The sequence below is a fragment of the Atractosteus spatula genome, chromosome 6 (genome assembly GCF_055471065.1).
Source record: "Atractosteus spatula isolate fAtrSpa1 chromosome 6, fAtrSpa1.hap1, whole genome shotgun sequence".
Lineage (NCBI taxonomy): Eukaryota > Metazoa > Chordata > Actinopteri > Semionotiformes > Lepisosteidae > Atractosteus > Atractosteus spatula.
The window spans coordinates 48,866,246-48,889,340 of NC_142711.1; the positions used below are offsets into that span (position 1 = coordinate 48,866,246).

A 23,095-nucleotide genomic window follows, 5' to 3' on the forward strand; every position below is an offset into this window, starting at 1 on the left:
TTTCCATTTAATTTCAATTGTCATGTATTGCCAATTTCTGGAAACAAAATTTAGTATCAAAGCAGCATCAAGAGTGTTGTCTAATACCCTTAACCTTATATAATAAAAAATGTACCTATCTTGCTATCTGTTGTCACATGTCTTTTAAGAAAAACTCTCAGTAAAATGCAGAGTTGATGCACTTCTTGATGTTACACTGTTTCCTATATATAAGCCAATACTGATTTTAAGGATCAACCACTCAGTTCTCATTAAGTTCTCTTGAATGTTACTGAAAATACTTGACAATACAAATCTGTATATACAAATATTTGACAGTCAAATATTAAAAGACTAACAAAATGTTAATAGTTTCTTAAAGACTAACAAAAAGTTAATGGTTTGTACAGTACAGTTCACTAGGCTCTTCAAAAAACATTCAGTTAGCTTATATACAGTAATATTGAGCCTTCTTATATTTCTTTATATGTCAAACTCATGTAATCTTACTTCATTATTTTCCAGCAGGAATAATAGTGACACTTTCAAGAGAGAACACTAAAATCATCATAGCACTATCATATCCTCCATGACATCCTACCAATATATCACTGGGTGTAATTGAATCAATGTATGTTTCCCTGTCCCATGAAATGTAGAGTATTTAACATGAATACTAAGAAAAAATCTACTGCAGGTTGTATGTTGTGCCTCTGACTTCTGAAGAGAGTTCAAATCCTCTGATTTGACTGAGGGGATTGGCTTTTTTGCATAGCAGGTTTGATGCTCGTTTAAAATGTGCTGTTCAGGCAGTCAAAGGCCTGAGAAGGCAATCTGAAATTGAGGTATGACCACATATTTATTAACATGATTTTATTTGCTTTTACTAATCCAGGGATTTTACATTAAGTGTTAGTACAAGAGAAATAATAGGTCAAATATAAAGCAATACTTGCAATGTAAGTGCCACACCAAAACTATATTTATATATAGTATTAAGCAATATAACAATAGCAAGTACATACAGGTACTCAGATACAAAGCAATAATGATACAGTATGTGCAACAAGTACATACTTGAATGACAGCAGTATTGAGGCTACGGAATTGATACAGGGTTGCTACCAATTACAAATCCCATCAGACTTTTAAAGAGGTTAAGTGAAATTAACAAATGCAACCCCAAAGCAGAAATCAATTAGATTTTGAACTCAGCAGAAGCAAACACCAAAAGACACAGCGTATCTCTAAGACCAGGGTTGGGAAAGTCTGATCTAGGTAATCTGTGTTGATTATTTTTCAACAGAGATTCCAGTGGTTTTCCGTGATCCTGTAAACCTGCATTGTTATTAATGAGAGTTGCATCAGTCCTCAGTCTGAGGCTGGTTGTTCTGTAGAGCTTCCAGAGTGCAAGAGTGATATACTGTAATAGCAACAGGTTTTGAAGTACATGTAGCCAACCTCTCTACAATGTGGCATGAGGGTTGTATTAGGTGATTCCAGGATGGGAATAGCCCATGAGCGTAGTTCCAAAAACTAGGGACTATCCAAAAGTAAACCCTTCAAGTTATGTTTTTTTTTCTTAAAAAGGAAAAATCAGATCTAAATTTGAAAAAAGGAGGAACAGATTAGTGAAATTCATAGGACACAATGAAGAGAAGAGATAATATTTACATATGAAGAAGCACCTTTTTCACAAAAAAACAAAACAAAGCTGTGAACAGATTGGAAAGTCACAGTCATGTCTTATAATTTGTAAAGATGGACAATTCATTGTAAGTCACCCACCAATAAGACCTCCTGGAAACATTTTTTACATGGCTGAAAGTGAGAACCAAATATACTAACTACTATCTCAGGGAATTATCACCACTATTTGTGGGTGGGGGTGATAAAATTGTTAAAATAAAGTTGATAGTCATAATGCGTTTCAGTATAACAAAGCATCAGGTTGGAAATATTTGACACGCATTTAGTTTTACATAATCATATACATTGGGTTTAAGCATCCTGACCAAAGCAACTGAACCAATTTACAGTACATCAACAACCTATGGATTAAGGCATAACATCCACAACTATCCGTATGTAATGAACGAGGCCTTTAGACTTGCTGTCTTCTCCGACTTCCTGTCCTCACAATCAGCTGACAGTCCCATGACAAGCTGGGCGGGGCGCATGCGCATTAGCCTGCTTGTGGCAGAGGGAAGATGGCAGCCTCCTGAGTGAGAGCGCAGAGCCGATGCCAAGAACAGGATAAAAAATAATAGCCATTCACGTTGGAGGGGGGCAAAAGCACAGAAATCATTTGCAACTGATATCAGCATTCCAGGTAAAGAAGCATAGTCTGATGGATGATATTAGACGACCAATGCGTTCGATTTCAACTTGCTTTACCTTTTTGATGTCTAGTTTAGCACTGCAGCAGATTGTGTTGAACTGGTGACAGTCCGGACTTAGCCCTGCTTGGAGTCTACAGCCCCTTTAATAATAAAGGCCTGCTTTGCTTTAGGAGTCTGCGTTGGCAAATCGGATGTTTTTTTTCTTCTGAGCTTATTCCGCAGATCAGTTTTCGAAACACCCGTGTGACCAAATGTTTTAACAATTTACCAGCGAAGCAGTTTTCACCTTCGTCGAGTATGAACGAAAGCCATGTCATGTCACTGGCTAGTTTGAAAACTGTTTTAGTTCTTTATAGTCTTCGGGTATCGACTGTACCATTAGAGCAATATACATTTATTAGCATACATTTAATGCTATTCTGTACCTTCTTGTCAGCTGATTTTAGTGTTTTGAAGGCGGCAGCACTTTTTCGTTAACTGATCAGGAAAGCAAGAAAGTGTTAGGAAATGGTTTGGGATCATTTCATACAGTATGTATCCCTTAAAAAAACATAGTATAGCTGTTATTGGGGTCATTTGCCAAATGAATAGTAGTTGTGGTGTGATGCGTAATAATTTGCGTTTTTTTCTATGTAGTGACGAAGCTTATTTGAAACCCATACAGAAGTGAACATCCTTTAGCACTTGAAAGTCTTGGAAGTTAATATGTCAAATATAGCACCCACTAACTTCCTCCGTTAAACAAAACCTGTGATCCATTTGCGTCATTAAGAATGAACTTTAAATGACAATGTGTTTCTTTTTTTTGTTTCCTCGTCCTGCGTTTGCGTTTTGCTTATTGACTAGAGTGCGCTGCTGGATTGTAACAACACCGATATTGCTGGGCGTACTTGCGATAATAATGCAGCTTCTTTAAACTTTTTAGAAGCGAGAATATGTCACGGGCCTCAAGAAAATTTGGCAGGACTGAATATTCACAAAAAATAAACAAATACATGTTATTGCTTTATGCTAAGAAATCTAGATGTGTTTACTTTTTTTGAAACGGTTTTAATTCTCTTTAGTGTTCCAAGTGTGTAGCGTATGTCCGTTGTGTTTTATAATACAAAATGAATAAAATTGTATGAATCTCTGTATGAATGTAAGGTATTTGGTTTCGATGCACAAGAGCATTATACAAGAAAATGCTAAGGTGTTTCAGGTACAAAAGCATTTCAGTTTTGTACCGCTGGTTCAGCCATGTACAGTAATACAGTATGTATTTGGAAAATGTAGGGAGAGTGACCAGTATTTGAGTCTGATAGCTTTGTATACAGAAGAAGCATGAATTTGATCATTTGAGTTTCCAAGAAAAAAAGAGACCGACCAGTTTTCAAGATGTGGACATGCTGCACATCATCAAATTGTCAGACTAAGCATATTACTTAATTGAAGCAACAGTTCACAATTCCAAGTGCTGTATTACGCAGTGCCTATGTTCTAGGAAGATGCTATACTATATCTGGCCACAACAGAGATAAGCCTATTCTGTTTTATCTTTTCAAGTGGGACCTCTTGGAAGGAACTTTCTTTTTCAAAGTGATGTTGGCCTAACAATATATTGATCTTCAATGTTTAATGGTTGTACAGCAATTCCCATACTTCTGTCTGCCAGCACTGGTCAAGTGCAGAATTGAACTTCATTAAATTGCTGCGTTAGATGGTAGTTAATTGGGACTTGCCATAAAAATGAAGGAGAGAACGCTTTATACCTGTTGTAAAATACTCAGATTTAAATTTTAACTCAGCAGAAGCAGTAAAGTGCGGACTGAACAGAATGTTTCCCATAACCCAATATGTAAAAGGAGGTCCTGTTTCTTTGTGCAGTATTTGGGTGATACCAAGGGACATGTTTTATTAACAATATCAACAACTATAGCAATAAGTAATAATATTTATTTTATAAGTTCTTCACTTGTGAAAGTTATGCTGTCATTGCAGATATATGGAGAGTGAGAGACGTTTTTGGAATGCCTGTTTTTTTTTTTGTTTGTTGTGAAGAAGTGAACACTTGTACAGGAAACACCAGACAAGCTAGAATGATGAATTTGATACTGTTATTCGAGTGGCCTTGAAATATGAGTACCCTGGTTTTCAGAATTTGGACATTTTGTGGGGGAAAAAAAGCAGTTTCATAGTTAAAATGGAAGAAAAATACTGATTTAAGAAGTGTCATAGACAGCTGTTTGGTGGATTTGTCAGCTTCCTTGTCAGCTCTTTGCTGTTGAATACGGTCATCACTGTAGGAAGTTCTGTAATTTTAACTCAACCCTATTTTCTATCTGTTCAACATTTTATGAAAGTGATTTTGTGTTACATGCATATTTTTTTAAACAAAAGTGAGAAAAAGCAGAGTTCGAGGCTTTATTTTCAGCTGCAATTAAAAAAATGTTATAAACAGGAAAAATGCATCTTGGAGATTATTAAGCGACAAAGGTAAAATTCAAGCCGTTTTCTCAACACCCAACTATGCAGAAACTTAAGACAAATGTATTTTATTTCATAATGTGTGGTATATCTGTAGACTTAAAAGGGAATTATGTACCAGACGTTGTCATTATTAATGCCATTGAACATCAGATAGATGTAAGGGTTCAAGTTGTGATAGCAGTGCAGATGAGTTTTCAGCTGGAGTTAGCAATATTGGCACTTCCCAGCTTAATTGCTTTACTCAGAAGGTTTGAAAAATGGATATTGTGTTGCTGTGCGTATGTTGCTGCCCTTGGGCCATAAGGAAAGTAAACTTAGAGATCAGAGGGGGTTCGCAATAGTTTACTTGAGTTAATTAGCTTCAGAGTAAATAATTAAGACTGTCGTATTAAAGAATAAACATTCAACTGTAACTGGACAATTCCTAATGAGGTCATTAAGAAAGCATCCATAGAAATGTACATGAGCGTAATCACAGCAGTGGGAAAATAGGCAAAAAGGAAGGAAGGAAGAGTACGGAAGAGAAAGAGGACAGGAAGCAAAGAAGGAAGGTTATCGAAGCTGAGACGTAGGAGATTTCCTTTTTCCTTTTAGAATCAAATACTGCTCAGGTAATCTGAGCACTGTAAAGAGTACCGGACTCTGGAGTTACAAGAGAACCAGTCTTAATTATGGTAAGGAATTCTGATTTCCTATATTGTGTATCTATACTGGCGTCTGTATTTTGGAGAGATTTTGTCCTGCGTTGGATACATTTTTTTAGGACATTTTTCTGTCATTGGCCTGTTAAGACATTTTGTGGTTTACTTTGTGGTGGTTTATAGGCACAGAATTCTGGGCTTCTTAAGGTCTAAAGTATGTTTCTGAAACCCACTGATTGTACAAATCTGTATATAGGGTAACTGTAACTATAGGGTAATCAGATCAATTATCAGATCTGTGCCAGAGAATAAAAGAATACACTTGCTGTAAACGCCTGGCTTTTTCCTGCCCTGTACTTGTGTCACAGCACACCTACTGTTTCATTAATAGTTCCAACCAGTGAATTACAGCAGTCTTCTGGACCACTGAGCGAGCAGCATTTTGCCTTAGGCTTTTCTGTGTTGGATACTCTTGGGTACAATGAGGCCACCCCTGTTCCACCAAACAGGCTTGAGCCATAAAATGCAGTTGCAAAATGTTAAAACCTTTAAAAAAGAATTTTGCAAAGATATGTCTGCAGATATCACCCAAAGGAAATGGCAGTTGGCAATTACTATTTAAGCAGGAAAGTGACGTTAAATGAAATGTATACCTTTCATAAGAATTAAAGACTAATAGATAATTTTGTATTTGTGCTGAATGATTGTACAGCTTAAACTGCCAGGTGAAGCCCCATCTCACATCCGAAGTCGCAGAAAGAGTTATGGGTCGATGCCTCAGTGCTGAAAATAACACTGTCATTACAGCCTGAGAAGCCGTAGTCTGAGATCTATAAAAGTGAAATTTATCAGCCTGTGGTAAAGAATGGGGCTCGAAAAACAGGAGAGGCACGGTTCCCCCAGGACCAAGGCTAGAAACCACTGGCACACAATACAGGTAACTAATCGGTAGGTTTTTTTCCGAGTGGATAGCAGCTTAAGCGCCAAAGGAAGTTTGACTGCACATTTTTAAAATGTTCGTTGAACTTGTAGAACTACTTTTAAAGCATTGAAGAACAGTGTTGAATTCCCTACATATCAGGAACTGAGCTTCATGAAAAGCTTTCTACAGGAAGTAGATTTTTTTTCACATCAAAGTGTAGAGGGTCAACATGTTAGTAAATCTTCTCAGCTGATTTGTAAATAACTAAAACAAGATGCCAAACAGAACTGAGGGTGTCCAAGGTGCCCTAATCCTGCCACTTTTTAAGGTTCGTGAAGAGTTGCTGAGAAGAACAACGGCCTCTTTTTTTAAAAGTTGAAAATGGGCAGTTTTTCTGTTGATGCCTCTGATTTTTGTCATCGCCAACTAAAATTGATCAGCTCACATCTACAGCCCTCGTATCGGCACAGGAGTGACTGTGGCGTTTTGCACATAATTTGGTCATTCAGACATTTGTAGGTCTCATAGAGAGCACTGCCAGCTTACAAGGTGGCTGCCTAGCAAACCACAAGGTTCTGAGTTACGTGTCAAGTAGTGGCAGCCCGGGTTGACTGAACCTATTGAACCGTGCGTGTTGGCCTGTGGGGAATACTGGTTGGTTCTACTTGATTAACAACAACTCGGATGGAAACTAGTGATGCCTGAACTGTAAATTAAGACTTTTGTAGTTTCAACCACCAGGGATGCTCTTCCACATTTTAATATTGTTTCAAGAATTACACATAGAAAGCCGCACACTTTTAAACCACATAACATATGACATAATGTATTTTAAACAGATGTTGGCTTGTTGAATATGCAAACGCAGGTTGCGTCGTTTTTCTTTTGTTGCTTACTTAGAGCTTTTTATTTGAATAAATACTATGTATTGCTTTTTATCCCCCCAGTTATTTATAGATATGGACTTCTATACACTTCATCCGCTACTGAAGTAAAGCAGCCACTAGGAAGATGTGCCAGCAGCCCCTCTGTGCAGTAGATCAGGTAGATGAGTGAGAAATTGCTTCACTAGTTGAATTCACAGGGAACATAGGTAAGACAGATCAAGCCCACAGTGGAATTTAGCCAGGACAGCAGAGTTAAGACCTTACCATTGAGTTCAGTGCCATGGGATCTTCAATAGCAAAGGAACCAGGACCTGGGTTTAATATTTCATCTGAAGGGCAGTCTCTCCTGTATCATAATCCTGGTCCAAAGGGAAGAATAGGTGTGTGGGGAAAACAAAAATCCACATAATGACTCACATGAGAAAGATGTACAGTACCTGAATATCCAAATCTGTTTTCACATATAAACCCACAGTTCACATGAAAATGTAAATCAGCTTCTCCCATGACAGCCTCAGGTGTGTGTGTCTGGGAGGGATCAGCTGGAGTTCTGCCACGGAGATCTGTGTATAGATGGAATGTGCTGTTTCATTTTATACCTTCAGGTTAAGTTGCATGTTTTCTTTTCAATTATTGAAATGTGAGGTGCATTAGTCAGACTTGTTCCCGGTTAAATAAAAGTCTGCATCATCAGTGAGGTAAAAAATGATATGGGTGAGATCAGTTAAACAAGATATGAAAGAAGAAAGCACAAGGGAATTCCAAGCCACAGTTTTATCAAAGCCATCAAATGATGCACTTTTAGTAATAATAACCAGATGGATTTCCGTGGGCTTTTCTCATGTTTATGTTCTCTGGGTGAACTGCTGTTCCTGGTGCATTTTTCTGCAAAACAGCACAAAATCTGTTCACATGGCTAATTTGCATATGAAATCCATCCTTACTCCTTCATTTGCATGATGTCTGGTCTTCCGAACTCCAATGGGAGCGTCTCTTCCATGTGCAGTGTACAGAGCTCATGTGAATTCTGAAGAGTGTTTCGTGTTATTTTCCCTTTGACTCAAGAGGAATGTCTTGAGTTCAGATGGAACTCCACCAGTGTTGGTTGCTTACTCCATGTTGCGAACAAAAAACAGGACATTTTGGAATACAGGCTGAACCCTGTATCCCACCTGTGTGTCAGTACTAACTGTGACTAGCATTCCACGGACAGCTGCACACAATTGAGTGAGCACTGCTAGGTTTGGGCTGGGTCCTTGGTCTATTGTCAAGCATTGACCCTGCTGGCTTGCCAGGCACCTGTGATCTTGTGGTGTTAGCAACAAGAGGGTACTGTACAGCAGGCCTCCTACAGAAAGATTGAGCCATAAGCTGGACAGTGTGGATTTTGCATGAGCTGGGGCACAGTCTGTATCCCCCTCAGGCTGCTATGCAGCATAAGGCCGGATTAATTAGCAGTTTCTAGGTCCAGACTTGAGAGGATGAAAAGAAAAATAGCAGCTTTCCAGGGATAATTAGGAAGAAGTGGTTAACAGATGGATTTAGATGCTGTAAGTAACCTCACTCTATTCATCAGTAATGTGCTTTTGTACTGTGTGTCTCAGCATACTCTTCATAGAAAGATTTTATTATATTCATTGTGGTGAAATGGTTAATTATTAACAGGTAAAATGAGCAGTAAGAGAAGATAGCCCAGAAAAATAGATAATAGATATAGCATGTGATAGACTACATAACTGTAGATGCACACACTGTACACTCACTGCTCCTTTCATCTGCTGTTAAAGCTCTGGTCTGTTTATCAAAAGGACTTGTCCAATGTATAGATGTTTTTTTTTAATTCTGCTTGCTTTGGAGCAAACCTTTTGTTTCTGGTCTTTTACTTTTGTTACTTCTCTCATGAAGTATAATTGTGAAAAGCAGCGCAGGACATAGCACGTGTTTCCTGACTAAGCGGTCCTGTCATAAACCACTAATTAGCATACAACAGTCAGAAGCTCTTGTGACATGCATTAGTTTCCTGCTTTCTGGATGTCAGTCTGCAGTGCTGCACACTAAATTGCTCATACCTCAATTATACCTCATTGCTATAACGATGCTTGTAGCTCTAGGTATGTTCATCAGCATTAGAGTGTCACATAGTATCATGTAATATGTTGCTGAAATAATACCTTTTCATTGAAAAATGAGTATTGATTGTCCTGTACATTGTAGATCAAAGAGGCCAAGTAATTTTCATTTGCTGTTTACAGTTTATATCCTTATGCTATTGAAAATGAATGAAAATTGTGCTGTAATTATTTTTGTGATTTGTGGTACAGCCTTTAATGTTACTTTTAAAGTGTTTATGTTTTAGACTTTTTTTTGTTATTTTGCAGAAGAATTGCATCTTCCATTTTAAGATGGAAACGAATGTTGGTCTTGACAGAACACTAATCGTTCAGTAGAAAGATAAAATAACACTTTGCAATGAGTTCTGTTCTTTACTTACATTGTGTCACCTGTATCAATTTGCAGGTCATTGGGGAGTTAAACTGAATATGATGTGAAAAATATCAAATGGGACAAATAAAACATGAATGTTATAAGTTGTACAAAATAAGATATATTAATGAACATTCCTGTATCTTGCATAAACTACTTACATGCTTTCCTCTCTTAGATTTATTTTACCATCTTATTAATGAGGCCTTTTAATAACAAAACTTGTTATAGCCACTAATCTTTCTGTCAAGGAGACATAATGTATGCAGTTGTATTTCTCTGTATTTACTGTGATCATTTTATTTTGATACTGACTATTCCTTTCAGAGCAGGAGGTGGTTATTATGAAGGTTCCCAATTTGTATGCAGTTGTGTATAAGTGTGTAGATCTTTTTCTGTTTATGTCTGTGGTGTTGGGCTGTTGCACACAGGCAAGGGTTATCTGTTATTGCCTGCAAAGAGGCACCTTACCTGCCTTGTGTAAAGTTTTGTGCGCAAATACAGTATATTTGTAAGATTTTTACTTTCAGTACTGCCAACAGACTGCTTTCTGGTTTGACCATAAAAGATTCTTACAGTTTCATCACAAATACCAAATTCCAGATGAATTAATTTTGATACATTTTTCTAATCACAATCTACTTTCTGTTGTTAATCAGGGATACATCTTTGTTCATAACAAGCCAGCAAACATTTTTTCCACCAAGAGCTGAACTCATTTTGCACTCACCCTTAAGGGAAAGAAGGTGATATTCCATTTGTCAGTCAAATACAGAATGTTTGTGGAATAGGAGAATTCCATGTGAAAGCAGAGTGTTCAAAATATATTTATATACGCCCTTTTCCAAAATTCTGGTTGCTTTATGTTCCCAATACTTTACCATGTAAATGCAGTCATTGTTCCTAATGCCAAGGTGATTTTATCCCCATGATAATGTTGGAAAAGTTTTAATTGTCTAATGCCTTTTCACATTTGCTACTACTTCTGTCTTATAGCTGGGATAGCTGGAGTTTGTTTTTCAATCAGCAGTTGAATTTGGATAGATACTGTGAAAGTTGCATGGATTGTATTTTGGGAATGTGAGCTACGAAAGGTCAAAGTCAGTTGCTGTTTAGGACTGTTTTTTTCAACAGGAAACTGTGTGAAAAGATCACAGAATTCTGGCAAGTTTTTAAATCCTGGTTACAGCTACTTCCTCCTGTTTTTGTGTTAAGATCTTCTTTTCATATCTTTAATATGATTACTGTGATTTCTTAGACAAAGTTTTTTTGAATATAGTCCCAGCTTAAAAATGAGATTTAAAGTACATGAGCCTTTTATTGCAGCTGAAAACAATGTACTGAAATCTATGTAAAGGAGGAAATCTATTTTATAATGTACAGGAACTGCTCTATGGAATGATTAAGGTCTATTCATTTTGTCTACATGATTGCAATTTATTCATGCAAAGGGCAGATGATTAGCTCTATGCAGAAGAAAAATGAACCCATGTTTTGCCTTAAAGCTTACCCTATAGGGAGATTGGCTTCTACCGCCTGAAAAGCTTTCTTAGAAAGTAAGTAGCTCTGTGCTTTGGCAGACATACACTTGGCAGAAGTGGCAGATAAGCATGTTGCTTTTGGTAATCTATGTATTAAATTGTATAGTGAATCCTTTGTCAATAATCATCTATGATTGATTAATTTAATTAGGTGGGATATTTCTAAGATTTTTTTAATTGTAAAGGCCTATGATTAGTGGCACATTTGAATTAATCTGGAATCCACATCTGGATTGGTGTTTAGTGTTATTAATGTTCAATTTACGTCTGCAAAACTTGTTACAGGAGGGAAAAAGCTGAATGCAAATTTGAGACTTGCATTTGAGAGTGAAGAAGTGGGAAAGTGTTCACTCTAGTAAGGTTTTTGTTCAGAAGTTTGTACAAAAACACAAATTTGTTCTGTAACATTCATAAAAGAGCCTGATTTTGACTCACTGTCCCACTATAACTATTTTAATTTCTTAATAATTTTCTGCCTTTGTGAAATTTAAAATTTAGTTCCATACCGATTTAATCAAATTTAACTTTTGAGTAAATCTTTTATATGCTGTTTTTTTGTTTTTAGGCCTTGCTGGAAGATGAATATCCTCAAAGACAATAAAGACTTAGCCTGTTTCTACACAACAAAGCACTCCTGGAGGGGAAAGTAAGTGTTTTCTTCTGTTTTTAGCTTCTGTATCTTAGTTCTTAGAACATGGCACTCTGTGCATATATGTCTTTAGGATAAATTTAGATATTAATTAAATGGTTGGTGTGATTTTGATTCATTGATGATTGGTGACTGACTGTGATACACTTGAATGACTCTGTTGCACACGCATTAGTGAGAGAGTTGATTGGCCACAGGTGGTGGAGTGATTGAACCTTTTGAATGTCAAGCTTGGTGCACAAAACACAAAAACACAGAAAAAAAACCCCACTTGTGAGGATAAGAACGTCTTCATCTCATCAGTATATTGGAGCAACACACTGGCAATAAAGCCAAGTCCGGTTTACCAATTGAGGTTTTGTGTTGAACCCCCGATGGTATGTCCATATGGTACAGATATGCAGAATAATATGCTAATTGTTTGTGCAAGATAGCAGTTGGTCTTGAGATGTTTGTTGCTGCAGAATTCCACTTGTAGTGACTATATAGATCCTGACTGTACAGTGCTACACTCAGTTGTGATTTTGTTTTAGTTTTAAGTGCTCAATGTACTTTATTATAGCCTACTATCATGCAGCGTTCTTGGAATATTTGATTTGATGTTGGTGCTATTAATGAAGTACTGTTCAAGTTTATTTTTCTATTTTTTGTAGTTTTTGTTTCACTTTAGCTGTGATGTAAATGTTAGTTATATGCTCTATATAGATTAATGCAGAAAGGCAGAAGGTCTAATTATATTAGGCATACAGTGTATGTAGTATAATTTTTTGAAAGGAGTAATGCATTCTGAAACCTTTGCAAACCACTTTCTGAAGGAATTGTAGAGTACTAGTGCCAAATATTATCTGTAGGTAATTGCCCTCATAGAAAGAACAATGATCCGTATAAAGATTGTTTACTGCAGTGTAATATCTAGGCTGTTGATCATGTTCAGGAGCACATAATGTGTATTGTCAGGTAAAGGAGAAAGAAAGCATATTTGTAGTTCAGAAAGATTAGGCAATGAAGGTACTTTGATCCTGTTTTTGTTGCCTGATTCTATCAGTTAAAATGCTAAAAATGAGATTCATGAATACAAAAGCTTCCATAGTCAGCACTGTAGTTTTTGTAATTCAGAATAATCAAATTGCAAAAAGAACACAATAGGAATATAAGGAAAGCTTAAAATATTTTATATAACGCATTATCACTGAACTGAAATGTGCCATTGTCATTTTTCTTGTGACTAAAGTACATAAGTTCTTATAAAGCTTTGATTCAAAATTTTGCATGCTATCATAAAATATAAAACATAAATTGCATACCATATTACAAATAAACTCTACAAGGCACCATTCAGTAAAAGTATGGAAACCAAAAGCTTTGTAGCAAATGGGATTATTTTGAGCCTTGTGTCTTTATTAGAGGTTTGCATAGTGTATTGGTATGCATTTTTATTCACCTATTTCATTGAAGATTGTTACTAGTAATCCATATAAATGAGGGAAAGAAGATTTACATATTTTTTAATACATGTTAAATATTAAGAGATACACAGTAGCTGTTTTGTACTCCCTAAAATAAACTTATAAGATTGTGTTACAGCCGTGTGTGTGTGGGGGGGTAGATTTTGAGAACCTTAACCATTGGTAAGATCGTGACCTACTGGGTGAGATTAATTCTAAAATAGACAGGTGGGAGAACATGGTTTAGCTGAAGGGTTTAACTGTTATGTGACGACAGCAGTGCTTTCAGTATTAAACACATACTGTAGGATGAGTTAAAACTACTAGTGTAGTTGGTTATACAAGTAAAATAAATATACATGGGATATAACTGCCATGCACACCACTGCGTGAATACCTAATAAGCCTTCAAAGGCTTAGAGCTACTGTTGAATCTTTTGCAGACAGCAAATCGTTGAACCTTTGAAGTTTTTAACTTTTGACAAAAGCCCTAATTAATTTTAGTTAATTTGCTTTTCCATCAAGTGCAAAACGCTGCAGTAGAAGGCTTTCAGTGCCTTTTGGGTACGTTGTTGGCATATTAAGGACAGTGTCATGTTCAGCACCTGTTTTCTTTTTAAAATAAACTTAATTTCAGTTTAGGTGACTCACTGTGGTCATTTCCAATGCCTCTGACACCCAAACCCACTTGCTGAATGATTTTATTATTTGTTGCCATACGGGCTTTCTAAAAGCTGACACAGACAACTTAAACATCAGCAAAAAAGTAAATCTGGAGACTTTCAAACCTTTCCTTCAGCATTGTTAGAAGGAAACATAAGAGAGGCTGGAAACAACAGGAGGCCATTCGCCCCATCTAGCCCATTGGGTAGTTAATTGATCCTAGGATCTCGTGCAGCCATTTCCTGCAGTAAATAAGGGCACTGACCACAACAGCCTTGCTGCCTAGCATATTCCATACTCCTAAAAGCCCTCAATATCCGCAAAGCATTGGAGAAAGAGAATATTGCTTGAATCCTCTATGGCTGAATTGGAGGATAAAATTAATCACTTATTAGCTTCATTTTGTCCTGTTGAAAAGGCACCAGTAGAAATTTTCCTTTTAATGTTTTACTTTTTCTACCACCAGGACCATTGAAGGCATAAATTCACATAGGGTTTTTGATGGTTCATGTGTATATAGGCACAAGACTCTTTCCTTCAACTTTAAAATTCTGCACTATACTTATTGACAGTACATCTTACAGCCAGCCTTAGAATCACAACCTTGCCAGGTTCAGTCAAGTTCGTCCCAGATCATTCTACTCTCATCATACAACACAGAACACGGAAGATGTTTTGTGTAATTTAGAAGTCACTTAGCAAGCTTGGAGTGCTCCTGCATTACCAGCCAAGCTGAAGATCTGTGGGGGCTGTTCTAGTCTGTTTGACACTGTCCAACTTATTGACTTTTAATTGTTAGACATTGGAATTGGAAAGTTTTCTTGTGTTTTGTGGATATGCATGGTAGCAACAAGATGAGATGCAAATACTGTACGAGTTGTTCTGTCTGGCTTTCTGGGTGGAGGAAGTGTCATTTTTATCTTCTGAATTTTTACACTTGCTATTGGCCTGCCAGGCTAGAGTGTGCTATTTTGGACTTGTGGGTATGTTCTACAACTTGGTTTAAAACCACATAAACTAATGAATTTTTGATCAGTGACATGCACTAACTGGGTCAAAAATAAGGAGTTGTTAAATCCCTTAAAATATCCCCAGTTACCCCCTGAACAGCCGAGGGTGTTCCTATAATTCTACAGAAGTTAAAGCCAGCAGCACAATCCATGCAGAAACAGCAGAATATCTTCAAGTGGAATGTCATCAAAGTCAATTGCTGCTAGAGCTACATGCTCTCTTCTTATTTATCAAAATTAACTTTAATTCTTCTCTTCTCAAAAAGGCAGATTCATTACAATTGTCTAAATATAGGGCATTGATGGTATTGAACACATATGTCCATACTCACAATTAAGGATATACTGTAAATGCAGGATGGACAGAAATTTGAGGCTCATACTTACTGTGATTATTAATGCATTTAATGTTATCATTTCTTCTTTTATATGGCTGTATTATAATACATAGTACAAATTCTTCATATAGCCTTCTTATGGAAAGTACTTAAAGTGCATACAGCTGGCAAATAGTCTCCGTTACAGGTATTGAGTAAAAAAATGAGTTTATTATTAGTTTATACACTGTCAAAAGCAGGATGTGAGGTTGTGTTTTTAGAACTAGCTGATTAACTGATCTATGTTGATCAATTTAAAATAAACCCTTTATATAGTTTCTGTTTCGGTTATTTTAAATCAACTTGTTTTTTAATGAAATAGAAAATAATTGCTGAAGATGAAATGAAGAGTGCACAGAATGATGGTACACACTGAATCATATAGTTGTCTGTCACATGAGAATTTCATTTTCAAGATGTCCATGATATTCATATATCTCTGAAAGGAACAATTGTGCATATTAAAACTTTGAAAAATATCAACTAGTTTTTCTCGTCTTGTGGAAAATAAACTTAATGTATTTGACTTTATTCTTATTGTTTTCTTTAATTTGACTATATGTAAAGCAGTTATGAAAGATTTTGTTCAAAGAGTACAGCGACTGAGACAGAGCTGACATACCCAGAATGTTAACCGAGTTATTTACTACTAAAATTGTTTTTTCTTCTTATTTTTAAAATACTGGAGTGTACTGTACTTTGCCCTTCTTGTTGTTCTGTGAATATTTATAGGGACCATGATGTCCTATACTATTTCATGTCATTTCAATTTTAGACATCCATGACAAGTCTGAAAATTGGTTGAACTGTTACGGCCAGTATGCTGCATATACAGTAGTTTGCCATTCTGCAGTTAACATTATAACTTATATGCTTGGAGTATGGTGAGACTAAAGTATAGTTCATGTAGCCGCATAAGAGCGGTTTCTCTTTTATTTAGCCTTTAGTGCCTGGCAGTCATCACACAAATAATGTGTATCTCTTCTGCTCTCAACTATATGATTTAAACAACCTTTTTATAATAGTGGTGACGAGCTGCAAATATTGTAGTAAAAGAATATTATAGTTATGGATTGTAGGGCTATATTATTTGCTTCTGTGCAGATTTAGGAGGTACTGTATAGTACTGCAGTTACTTACAGTAGAACAGTATTCGTACTGGTGGGAAAAAAACTGTTGATGAAATTGAGAAAGAGGTCGGAGAAGAACATGGCTGATGTTGGCTTGTTCTTTCTTATTACGTCCTTGTATTGCTAAAAAGAGAAGCTTGTCATCCTCTGGACCCAGTGGAATGTGTTCATAAGGCTCATTTTTATGGGCACCAGCCTGAATATTTTAAAACTTTCTTTACTTGGATGGATCAATCATGCTCATGAAATATAAATGTCCATTAAGCCATGACTGCTCAAGAGCTTTCAGATGGATTTGCCGATTCAGGTGCTGGAATTGTCTGAGTTTATTTAAAGGGGTGGTAAGTCTTATTGAGAAATTGTGCAACACATTTCTGTTGATAAAATAGGTTTACTACATTCCGTGCTAAAGATTTTGTATTCATTTGTAACAAAGCTGTTGAAATGTAAGCGCTGATCCAGACTCAGTTATCGGAGTCCGTTTCATGCTCTGCTCACGCCAATGTGGTGTCATGAATCGAGCATTAAAGGGACAAACTCTCATACTAGGCAAAATGCACTCTCCAGTGGAGACATAAAGAAAGTCTGGGACAAAGTCTTGTGATGGTGGTGGAACCACATACTGAGTGAATCTCACGTCTAGCATTGTACTTCCACAGATGTACAGTAGGGCGTATTTCTAATGCTGGATGGTAGTGATGTTTATGTAGAAATTGCATGCGCCTGTTTTATTTGCCATTCCCCTTCTTATTACGCCATTTCGTTTTCATTATAATCCGTAGTAATATTTTTATCACAGAAATCTTCAGGAAGCAACTCTCAAATTTGGAGTCTGCCATGACTTTGTAAAATAGGTTAAATCCATGTTTTCTGTCCAGTTCATTAGAAGGTCTTTGGGGTGCAGTTGGGAAACGGTGAAACAATAGCTTTTTAGCCGTTTTGGTCCCACTCTTCTTTTTACCGCCAAATGCTGCACTCGCTGGTTTTGAGTTGAATTCTCTCATCCAGTAAATCAGGGGGCTCAAGCCCTGGTCTTTTTTTCCCCCCCTGCTGCATTGTTGACTTAATTGAACACTTATTTAACAATTTAAGAAACGGTAATTTTTATTTGAAATTTGGAATTTTTAAGTTCCCCAAGAAATGCAGTGATTCAAAAATTGGCACCTTAAAGGCTTTTGAGACTAGGAACCCCTACAGTTGTTTTCTTAGTAGATCAGAAGTATTGTTACATCACAAATTCAGAAGTTATTTCTGAAAGCCATGTTTCATTCAGTCACATCATGATTCATTGGTCGCTACCAATTCGGGTCGGGGAATTTTGTCCTCCCACTGAAAATTACACTAATGTACTAACAGCAATCCTTCACTTCCAAGAAAACGTGTAATGTCCTGTGTAGAAGGGCTGTATTAAGCCATAGAGTATTGCTCAACCTGCCAAGATCATAGCTCAAAGAACAGAATAAATCCTGCCTTGCAGACATGGGTAGTTTGAATTTAGGCTGTGTGCGTTAGATGATTATGACTTGGATTTGCAAACTGACAGCTCTTGGCCAGGTATGAAGTTGGGTTTGTTCTGAGCTATTCAAGGCATCATTGAGTTGGTACAAAACAGTGACCCTTGTCTGTGTGGGTGCTTGTGAACTGACTGATGGCATTATCAGTGGCTGCTGCATCACCCTTCCAATTGGTGCTTTTAAAGCTGTTGTCACCGAAACTGGCAGAGTCGGTAAGAAGTGACTCGCTCCGACAGTGATTGTTTCGGTGGAGCGCATGTAGCATCCAAGAAAGTTTTCTCTGATGGACATCGACATAATGTCTGTTTGACCTTAAAATATTAAGAACGATACCTCACTTACTGTTTGTATCCAGATCTCTAAAATCCAAACTGAATGGTAATATTTACATGTGCTCTGCGTTTACATCTGGTTTCTTTCATTTAGTTGAATATTAAAATATGATGCTCCCGTTCAGCCTCTAGTGTAGGACTGAAATTGAGCGGGTGCCAAAATTCATCTCAGTTCAGCTGACAAATCTGATCGTCATAGTGTAATTTATGCATGATCAGTTAAGAAATTGAGAGATTTCTTTGGTGCATTTAATTTTATAATCTACCAATATTGGCTTGAGTTTTTATAAGTGCATCTAGTGCATATTTTTGTTTCTTGCACATTTTTTGTTTTAATGGTCCATTTTGCTCTTTAGATCGTATTAGTGGACATATTGGTACATTGCACTTCACGATTTTAACTTAGGGATTAAACTCCTATTGACAGTACAAGAAACGCAGTTTCATAAAGTAGATTCTTTTATGTTTTTACGCCTCATGTGAAATGTTTAAGAAACTCTTCATTTGCATAGGTAATTTATGCACTATGGATATGTCTGCATAGATTTTAAAAGCAAGTGCCATTAAAAACATTACACATCCTAAGGCTTTTTTGTAATATAATACTTTCCAAATGCTGTGTACACTAAACAGATCATTTTGAGAGTTTACTAGAATTATCATCGGTTACAAGCATGTTCCCTAATTTGGTTTATTAGTAGAAAACCATATTAACCAAGAGGAAAGGAAAGAGGAAGGGCCTTTTCTCTTTTAACGTTAGAAGTCTTTCTGTGCTTTTGTTTTTGCATATGCTTGAGCTAGAAAATTTTGAAATTGTTTAAATTTGAGTGAAGTCCTGACTTAAGCAAATTCCTTTATATGTGATCAGCATCTGAAAAGATGTTCTGGAAGCAAATGCTGAGTGCCTGGCTTACTAAATTGTAAGGATGGGTGTCACTGCCACAGGCGTGCTGTATGTTACATGTTTCAATCGCTCACTGCACTGTAATTGGAAGGAAAGGTAAATGGAAGCTTCATTTCGGGTGAAATATAATGAGGTGTTCACGTAACAGGAAGGCAGGTAAGCATACATATTCATTAAAAATGTGCTGGCTTCAAGTTACTCAGCTGTTGAGGTGTTCTGTCAGAAAGAAACTGTGGAATGTGGTTGTTACAGAAACTGAAAGATAAGGAGTTGAAAGAATATGTCAAAATAAGATAACGTCAAAATTCAAGAGACTGAGCCATTCTGATGTAACAAATGACCCTGTTCTCCTTGTGTGCCCTGGGAATTCTGGGAAATAGGAGTTTTCAAAGTGCTGTTTTATCCTTTCCTCAAAAAGTGCTTCCGTTTTGTCACATTGTATTTCAGTAGTTACCCTCGCTGTGGGGTGTTGCTCAAGAAAGGAAGACCAGATTAAAGTAAGGGGGAAGTGTACTAATTTGTTACTCATGAATAAAGTTTTCAGTTAAAGTCGCACAGCAAATTGAAATGAGCCTTCACTGTATTGTATATATTTTCTGTTAATGGAATTAAAAGTGCATCTTCTATGAAAATGACAAAAGGGGGTAAGAATTGGACCATATCATTAAGAGTGCTTCCTGGAAATCTGCAGACATCACAGCAAATGACAAAGTATAGCAGTAAGACGTGTGTGACTTGGAGGTTGTGGGTTCAAATCCCAGGTGTGCCATAGCTGTTGTTTCTTTCATTCATTATTAAAGGGTATTTCATTCAGATTAGTCCTGAAAAATCTTTTGCTATATAAATGGGTAGTATATAAGTGGAGATTGTAAATCTTGGCCATCTCGATTAGATGAATTGTTTCAATCTAGCAGGTTAGTTAAAACCCGCAATTTCTAAATTCATATTTTCTCCAGTAATTAAATGATACATTTAACATGTTATTTTTAGCTGTTTAAGTTTTTTCCAATAACCTTTCTTTAAATGGATCTACTGTAAGACTTTATGTGTCTCCCTTGCCTGGCATGGTGGAAACATTTCCACTGAGAAGGAACCACCTTTGCCTCATGTTATTTTCCAGGGGTTTCTGAAGTGCTGTGCTGTTAGTGGATGCTATGTATTAGGTGCTGACCGAAGCAATTGATCTGCATGGTATTGTACTTTACCCTGAACAGCACTCTATTCCTTGTAAATCTTTATTAAATGCAAGTCTGAAGGCAGGCTTCAGCAATATTTTCTGTTTAATCTGATTACAATGTAACTTTTTTATATTATTTTTCTTTTACTTTCTATTGTGTAACCAAATCCGTTCTTTTCACGTGTAGCACTTGCTTTCTTCCTGCCGCTGCCACAGATGTGAAAGATAAGCCTGCAAGAGCTTTTGCAACCAGCCTAGAGAGCCTAGTGTTGACCACGCAGTGAAAGGATAAAGTTGCATCTCAGTCTAAGAGTACTTTACAGTTTTGTTTCGCATGGGGGTCTGTAATTCTGTAATTTCTGTGTAGTTTAGAATTGGTAGAGGATAGAAAACAGAAAGCTTCATAGAGTTTCATTTTACTAGTTTTTTATTAAGGTAAGAGAAATTAAACCCATGTTTTGTTGTTTTGCATATTGCCTTAGTTTTTAAGTGATCTTGACATGCCAAGCCCCCTACCTTGAATGGAAGTTCATTTAATCATTTTATGAACAGAGGAGGGAGCCCCAGTGTCATTTGATGCCTTATTTTCTGGTAATGTGTGCATCTCTACTGTATATTTCATTGCTAGAATCTCTCTCATCTCAGTGCTGGGTGACTGTCTGCCAATCTGCAAAAAAATGATTTTGAATTATTAAAATGGAATCTAAGGAGCAAAACTTTTTTTGGGTTAAAAGAGTAAAAAATACATTCCAATTTCAATTTAGTTTCCAGAAAGTCATTTTTACAGTTTTCCTGTTTAGTCATATTTAAAGAGGATCACAAGTAGGACTTGGTGTATGAGGAAACTTCAGTCCTCACTTTTACTGACTTTATTCCTAGCAAATATACAGGCCATAATTGATTTGTAATTTGCTCAGGATAGAAAAAAATTCAATGCCAGGGTGACAAACCACACTCACTGATGAAAGGCCGAAGAAAAGCACAATGACGGTGTCCTTTCTGGGAAGGTGCACTGTATGCAAATGCTAAGAAATTGCTCTCTACCTGGTTGTGAAGGAGACTGAAGCAATTTTATCATTCGGGAAAAGTTTGTTAAATTGATGTTCAATGTAGAAAGTAATTCTTCTCCTTTGTGTGAATCCAGTAGAAACAGCAGAATACGGTAATCTTCATTTGGGTGAAAGTGTGAAGATTATTTCACTTAATTGAAATTAATAGACTGTTTTAATGCTTAAGAACAGTTTGTGATAAAACACGGAGAAGCTCAAAAACCAAGGCTTAGGGATACATACTGTGGGTCACAGACTAGGAAGTGAATCACTGTTGTGTTCCTACAGTCCTGTTTGGAAACAGAAATTGTGTACACTGGTGGTCAAAGTTATGGGATCTTGTTTAAATCATACTAATAAGGGAAACTTTAACAGTTATCTTAAAATTTAAAATCCATTTGAAAAGGAAAGAAAACTCACTAAATGCATTTGTCAGATTAAAGGAGTGAACGTGTTTAATCCATGACTAAAGTAGGCTTCCTTTATTTTTTCTGGATTTTGATTACTTGACTGATCCTATTGTCTGAATTACCTGTGTTTCAGTTGTTTCAAGTTGAGAAATTACAATGCATTAAACAAACTCACCTAATTGAGTCTTGGACTTAACACAGTCAGGAAAGCATTGTAAAAGTATGGTAAATGGAGTGTTAAGTGTAAAACAATAGCTGCTGAGCACAGTAGTAGAGGAGTCGGCAGGTTTTAACAGGAGCAGTATAGACTTTGAGAGTATAGGTTTTGAGATTTCTGAAATTCTGAATTCTGAAGTCTAGTGCTGGCTGAGATCAGCATGAAGAACGGGTTATGAGAAAGATACAGAGGGTTTATAGATACACCTGTGGCATTTGAAAAGGGTTTTTATGAAGAGATGTTAGTTGCAAAGTCTTCTTGAGATTTACTCATGTTGTAAATCAAGTAATCAATTATGTATTTATCATGATAAATCCTTGTAAGTGTCACAGCGGTTAGCATTGCTGCCTCGCAGTGCTGGGGCCCTGGGTTCAATTTCAGACATAGAATGCTATTTGTGTGGAGTTTGCATGTTCTCCCCAGGTTTATGTGGATTTCCTCAAGGTGCTCTGGTTTCTTCCCACTGTGAGGATAATTGGCTTCTGGGAAAATTGGCCCTCTGTGTATGTGCGCCTCTGTGTCTGTATATTTGTGTCTCCCCTGTTTTATAAGAAAACTTCTGAATAACAACAAGATGTGAGTCACCTCTCAGTTATCCTCAATCACAATATTTCATTATTTAATTGCAATTTCAGTCAAATGTTTAGTATAGCCTTTTTGCCATTTAGGCACTCTGAATAAATGAGGTGTTACATGACATTTGTTACAGTTGAAACTGTATATATGAGGTGAAAGTGATGGAATAGGGAGAATTGAGTAGAAATCTCTTCTAACAAAAAAGAAAAAGTTTTCATTTTTTGAATAAACTGTAGACTGTGGAGTTATATTATTCCCCCCAAAAGTTTTTACTGTCATTAATTTCTTTCTAAACTATGAATTAAGTGGGAAATAATTAGAAATAAATGTGGTGTGGTGTATTATACTTTATGCTAGTGTGTACACTTTACACACTA

At 36.6% G+C, this 23,095-nt stretch overlaps 1 protein-coding gene across 3 annotated transcripts in view; it reads left to right on the forward strand.

Annotated features, from left to right (window-relative positions):
- The first annotated feature begins 2,174 nt into the window (after positions 1 to 2,174).
- The window catches only part of dnajc13 (dnaJ homolog subfamily C member 13), an 81,672-nt gene continuing 60,751 nt past the window's right edge, over positions 2,175 to 23,095 (forward strand). For all 3 annotated transcript variants that reach the window (XM_088919394.1, XM_088919391.1, XM_088919392.1), the window contains exons 1-2: positions 2,175 to 2,311; positions 11,831 to 11,911. In XM_088919394.1, the coding sequence (XP_088775520.1) occupies positions 11,844 to 11,911 (68 nt within the window). In that variant the 5' untranslated portion in view covers positions 2,175 to 2,311; positions 11,831 to 11,843. The remainder of the gene's footprint in view (positions 2,312 to 11,830; positions 11,912 to 23,095) is intronic.